This window comes from Aegilops tauschii, chromosome 4 (assembly GCF_002575655.3).
Source record: "Aegilops tauschii subsp. strangulata cultivar AL8/78 chromosome 4, Aet v6.0, whole genome shotgun sequence".
Classification (NCBI taxonomy): Eukaryota; Viridiplantae; Streptophyta; class Magnoliopsida; order Poales; family Poaceae; genus Aegilops; species Aegilops tauschii.
The window spans coordinates 81,774,017-81,780,123 of record NC_053038.3 but is presented as its reverse complement, the minus strand read 5'-3'; the positions used below and the strand labels follow the sequence as shown (position 1 = coordinate 81,780,123).

The following is a 6,107-nucleotide window of genomic DNA, read 5'->3' as shown; positions in this document are numbered from 1 at the left end:
AAGAGATCAATGAACAGGAGGCAGCACAGCATAATTCCAGCATCTCTCGCAGAATCATCCTCTCGCCTCCCGCTCAGCACGCTGCTCCAAGCAATCATCCAGCCGTTCCCTCCTCCCATCCCATGGTGGTAGCCGAGTTGCCTTGTCCGCTTCTACTTTACCTTGCAGTCACCAGCCGAACTCAGTCTTTTCTATTTGCACCCCTTCACATTAGCATATTTAAGGTTAAGTCCTAAGAAGCTCCCGAAAAGGAATATTACACGGTAGATTCCTCCAGAGAGTAAGTAAATATGGATTACATCAGGAGGCGACGTGAAATAAATCCACACAACAGCTATAATAAAGCGCTCTTCCCCGCCGGCGTCAAGGATTCAGGCCGACGGCAAAGGGCAGGCTCGCAGTCTACGACGAGCTTATAGACCCAAGGAGCGGCGCCATGGTGATCTCGGTCCCCAGCCACCGGCGCACCATCCGCGACGCAATGCTCGGCGGGGGCCGCCAGCTCCACAAGCCCCTTCGCTGCGCCTTCTACGACGGGATTCCCGGCGAAGGCCTCGCCGCCGCGCTCGCCGAGGCCACTGGGAGCGTTTCCCTCTCCCGCACCCCCGCCACCGACGGCAGCGCCGGAGGGAAGGCGGCGAGGAACGTGCTCATCCTCATGAGCGACACCGGCGGCGGCCACCGCGCCTCCGCCGAGGCTCTCCGGGACGCCTTCCGCCTCGATTTCGGCGACGCCTACCAGGTCCTACAAGCCTTAATCCTCTGCTCTCCGAAGTTACACCTTCAGTTTCGCTCTCCAAAATGCCATTTTTTTTGTTAAATTAAATTTGGTTTGCTGCTGGTTGGCTAGCGCAGGTGTTCGTCAGAGATTTGGGGAAAGAGTACGGCGGCTGGCCGCTGAACGACATGGAGCGGTCGTACAAGTTCATGCTCCGCCATGTCCGGCTCTGGAAGGTGGCCTTCCACGGCACCTCCCCGCGCTGGGTTCACGGAATGTACCTCGCCGCCCTCGCCTACCTCTACGCCAAGTACGCACTCGATTGCTCGTAGGCTTGCCGTCGATTCGACAGCGACAATGCACGATCAGACTGTACTTGTTGTTGTTGTTGTTGTTGTTGTTGTTGTTGTGATTTGTTTTGTGACAGGAATTAGGAATTGTTGTTCTTGTTTCAGTGAGGTGGTGGCCGGGATCATGAAGTACAAGCCGGACGTGATCATCAGCGTGCACCCTCTGATGCAGCACATCCCGCTGTGGGTACTCAAGTGGCAGAGCCTGCAACCCAAGGTCCCGTTCTTCACCGTCATCACCGACCTCAACACCTGCCACCCGACATGGTAACCAACCGGCACGGTGCAAATTGGGGATTTTCTTGACTGATCAGGATTCAGGAGTACCATCTGAAACTACGAACTTGGCAGGTTTCACCACGGCGTGACGAGGTGCTACTGCCCCTCGGCCGAGGTGGCGAAGAGGGCCCTGACCCGCGGGCTCGACCCGTCCCAAATCCGCGTGTACGGGCTGCCGATCAGGCCATCCTTCTGCCGCGCCGTGCTCGACAAGGTCGGCATGTCTTCGAGCCTCGCATTCTTCTGCCATTGCCGGGTCCAATCAGCTCTTGAACTCTGCTTTGGTTGGTTGACAGGATGAGCTGAGGAAAGAACTTGGCCTGCACCCTGAACTGCCCGCTGTTCTACTGATGGGAGGCGGCGAGGGGATGGGCCCGGTGGAGGAGACGGCCAAGGCCCTCGGCCACGAGCTCTACGATCACCGGAGACGCCGGCCGGCCGGGCAGGTCGTGGTCATATGCGGCAGGAATCAGGCGCTGCGGTCCACCTTGCTGTCCCTGCCATGGAAGGTCCCTGTCAAGGTACCATTGCAGATGCCGAATCTAAGATGCGCATTTCAGATGGATGCCTCGCTATGCTGCAAGCGACTGTTTGGTTGGCGCTGACTGAACTTTTCGAGTGTTTTGTCTTCAGGTTATGGGGTTCGAGAAGCAGATGGAGAAGTGGATGGGCTCTTGCGACTGCATCATCACCAAGGTAATTAAGGTTTATGCCTTTTGACTCTTCATTACTGGAACTGGAAATTGATCTGACTGATGCATTTCTGTGGCACTTGCAGGCTGGCCCTGGTACAATTGCAGAAGCCTTGATAAGAGGACTTCCAATTATTCTCAACGATTTCATCCCCGGACAGGTCTATGCTTGTGCCACTACACTAGTTTTGAATTATATACAATTATATGGCCCTATCAAAAAGATTTAGTCCGTCCAAACAAATTAGGCTAGCTCAAACTTTTCTTCTTCTTTTGAGCGTTGATTATATTTTCATTGTTGGGTAGGCCATGCTTGCCAACTAAATTTGCCATCACCACATCAACTAAAATTACCATAAAAAACATTTGAATTGCCATGTGCAAAATCCAAACAATTGGGATTTTTCCTTTCCGAAAAGATTTAGTCAATCTAAAAAATTTGCGGGGTAACTATACTAGCTCAACTAACTACGAGTGCTGATTACATTTCCATAATTGGGTAGGCCATCTGAGAGTGACTGTGTTGCCATTGTCATTCACTAGTGATTACTTCCACCGAGATCTCATCAAATATGTCTCTAGCTAACATTTTCCCTTTACTTTTTATAAATCAGGAAGTAGGGAATGTGCCTTACGTGGTCGATAATGGCGCCGGTATGTTCTGCCAGGACCCAAGGGAAGCTGCGAGACAAGTTGCCCGATGGTTTACCACAGAAACTGACGAGCTCACGAGGTACTCCGGCAACGCACTGAAGCTAGCGCAGCCCGAAGCAGTGTTCGACATCGTGAGGGACATCCACAAGCTCCAGCCGCAGCCTGCCGCTCTAACCCGGATCCCCTACTCGTTGACCTCGCCATTCTCATACCATATATGAACCCGCGGAACCTCTTGCAGAATATACCCTGCAAAGTGAATATGCCTTCAAACTTGGTTATGCCTGGGCTTGGCCGCCTGCTGAAGAACCTGTATTTACCATGTACATAACTGGATGGAACATCTATGTTGGTGCTTCTGTAGTTCTTGACTGCTTGTATTGGACTATTGGTAATTGGAATGTAAAAAGTGTTTTTCTGGACGAAATTATTGCTTGATAAACATTAGTACTTAGTAGTTGTCGTGCAGTTGCTTGTAAAAGACGAGTTGATTTCTTTATATGAAATCGTAGGGAGAGGGCTCCTCTTTTGCTAAAAAAAACATTACATTGCTAAAGGTATTGTCATTGTCATACATGTTTTCCCGCCCGAGTTTGATACCAATATTACATACTATGGGTTGGATTCTCGATATACACGCATTGGAGGATAACTCGCAAGCTCAATAACTCAACCAACAACAAACACCAGCATAAAATCCTTTTGGAATCAAGCTTAAATCAACCAAACTTTCAATTAAAACCGTACTCCGCTCTCGTCCGTGGAGTATCATAATCACACAAGGGGAAAGCAAGATCTAAGGTGGGGAACTCATCTCATCAAGAAGCTGAATTTGTAAAGTTTTTCCTCCGATCTATGGTCCTAGCAGTCGCTAAGGGCATCTCCAACACTGACCCGCAAATTTGCTCTGGCATCCGTCCGTAAACAGGGAGACCAGTCCGCGGACACGGATGTCGGAGGTGGCTATCCAATGCTGCCCGCATACATTCAAAACATCTGGCTAAACATTTGACTAAATGAACCTACTAAAAACAATCATTTGGCCAAATGAACCTACTAAAAGCACTAAGCAAGGCTACTAAGAGCATCTCCAGTCGCGCCCCCAACAGCCCCCCTGAAGGAAATATGCCCTAGAGGCAATAATAAAGTTATTATTTATTTCCTTATTTCATGATAAATATTTATTATTCATGCTAGAATTGTATTAACTGGAAACTTGATACATGTGTGAATACATAGACAAAACAGAGTGTCCCTAGTATGCCTCTACTTGAGTAGCTCGTTAATCAAAGATGGTTAAGTTTCCTAGCCATAGACATGTGTTGTCATTTGATGAACGGGATCACATCATTCTTTAATGATGTGATGGACATGACCCATCCGTTAGCTTAGCATAATGATCGTTTAGTTTTATTGCTATTGCTTTCTTCATGACTTATACATGTTCCTCTGACTATGAGATTATGCAACTCCCGAATACCGGAGGAACACCTTGTGTGCTATCAAACGTCACAACGTAACTGGGTGATTATAAAGATGCTCTACAGGTGTCTCGGAAGGTGTTTGTTGAGTTGGCGTAGATCGAGATTAGGATTTGTCACTCCGTGTATTAGAAAGGTATCTCTGGGCCCTCTCGGTAATGCACATCACTATAAGCCTTGCAAGCATTGTGACTAATGAGTTAGTTGCGGGATGATGCATTATGGAACGAGTAAAGAGACTTGCCAGTAACGAGATTGAACTAGATATGAGGATACCGATGATCAAATCTCGGGCAAGTAACATACCGATGACAAAGAGAACAACGTATGTTGTTATGCGGTTTGACCGATAAAGATCTTCGTAGAATATGTAGGAGCCAATATGAGCATCCAGGTTCCGCTATTGGTTATTGACCGGAGATGTGTCTCGGTCATGTCTACATAGTTCTCGAACCCATAGGGTCCGCACGCTTAACGTTCGATGACGATTAGTATTATGAGTTATGTGATTTGATGTACCGAAGGTTGTTCGGAGTCCCGGATGAGATCATAGACATGATGAGGAGTCTCGAAATGGTCGAGACGTAAAGATCGATATATTGGAAGGCTATATTCCGACATCGGAAAGGTTCCGAGTGATTCGGGTATTTTTTGGAGTACCGGAGAGTTACGGGAATTCGCCGGGAGAAGTAATGGGCCTTATTGGGTTTTAGTGGAGAGAGGGGAGAAGGGCCAAGAGGTGGCGCGCGCCTCCCCCTTGCCCAAACCGAATTGGACAAGGGGTGGGGGCGCGGCCCCCCTTTCCTTCTCCCTCTCCCTCTCTTTCCTTCTCTCCTACTCCGAATAGGAAAGAGGAGGGGAATCCTACTTGGACTGGGGAGTCCTAGTAGGATTCCCCACACCTGGCGCGCCCCCCTTGGGCCGGCCACCTCTTCCCTCCCCTCCTTTATATACGTGGCCAGGGGACACCCCAAAGGCACTCAAGATTTGTCTTAGCCGTGTGCGGTCCCCCCTCCACAGTTACACACCTTGGTCATATTGTCGTAGTGCTTAGGTGAAGCCCTGCGCCAGTAACTTCATCATCACCGTCGCCACGCCGTCGTGCTGACGGAACTCTCCTTCGGCCTCAACTGGATCAAGAACCCAAGGGACGTCATCGAGCTGAACGTGTGCTGAACACGGAGGTGTCGTACGTTCGGTACTTGGATCGGTTGGATCGCGAAGACGTTCGACTACATCAACCACGTTACTAAACGCTTCCGCTTTTCGGTCTACGAGGGTACGTGGACACACTCTCCCCGCTCGTTGCTATGCATCTCCTAGATAGATCTTGCGTGATCGTAGAATTTTTTTGAAATACTGCGTTCCCCAACAGTGGCATCCGAGCCAGGTCTATGCGTAGATGTTATATGCACGAGTAGAACACAAAGAGTTGTGGGCGATAATAGTCATACTGCTTACCAGCATTTCATACTTTGGTTCGACGGTATTGTTGGATGAAGCGGCCCGGACCGACATTACGTGTATGCTTACGCGAGACTGGTTCTACCGACGTGCTTTGCACACAGGTGGCTGGCGGGTGTCAGTTTCTCCAACTTTAGTTGAATCGAGTGTGACTACGCCCGGTCCTTGTTGAAGGTTAAAACAACACACTTGACGAAAAATCGTTGTAGTTTTTGATGCGTAGGTAAGAACGGTTCTTGCTAAACTCGTAGCAGCCACGTAAAATTTGCAACAACAAGTAGAGGACGTCTAACTTGTTTTTGCAGGGTATGCTGTGATGTGATATGGTCAAGACGTGATGATATATAAATTGTTGTATGAGATGATCATGTTTTATAACAATTGTCGGCAACTGGCAGGAGCCTTATGGTTGTCGCTTTATTGTATGCAATGCAATCACCATGTAATTGCTTTACTTTATCACTAAGCG

General features: G+C 49.0%; 1 protein-coding gene across 1 annotated transcript; it reads left to right on the top strand.

Moving 5' to 3' along the window:
* The first annotated feature begins 318 nt into the window (after nucleotides 1-318).
* On the top strand, nucleotides 319-3,120 carry LOC109741872 (probable monogalactosyldiacylglycerol synthase 2, chloroplastic). The gene is made up of 8 exons (XM_020300956.4): nucleotides 319-742; nucleotides 856-1,028; nucleotides 1,174-1,335; nucleotides 1,420-1,561; nucleotides 1,644-1,868; nucleotides 1,981-2,043; nucleotides 2,126-2,200; nucleotides 2,654-3,120. The coding sequence occupies exons 1-8, from the start codon at nucleotides 437-439 to the stop codon at nucleotides 2,912-2,914; spliced, it is 1,407 nt and encodes a 468-aa protein (XP_020156545.1). The 5' UTR covers nucleotides 319-436; the 3' UTR covers nucleotides 2,915-3,120.
* Nucleotides 3,121-6,107: the final 2,987 nt, after the last annotated feature.

Excerpts from the sequence above, each read along its gene's own strand:
- LOC109741872 (XM_020300956.4), top strand. The coding sequence starts at position 437 with ATGGTGATCTCGGTCCCCAGCCACCGGCGCACCATCCGCGACGCAATG. Across the intron at positions 2,044-2,125 it reads GCGACTGCATCATCACCAAG|GCTGGCCCTGGTACAATTGC; the intron begins GTAATTAAGGTT and ends TGGCACTTGCAG. Across the intron at positions 2,201-2,653 it reads ACGATTTCATCCCCGGACAG|GAAGTAGGGAATGTGCCTTA; the intron begins GTCTATGCTTGT and ends TTTATAAATCAG.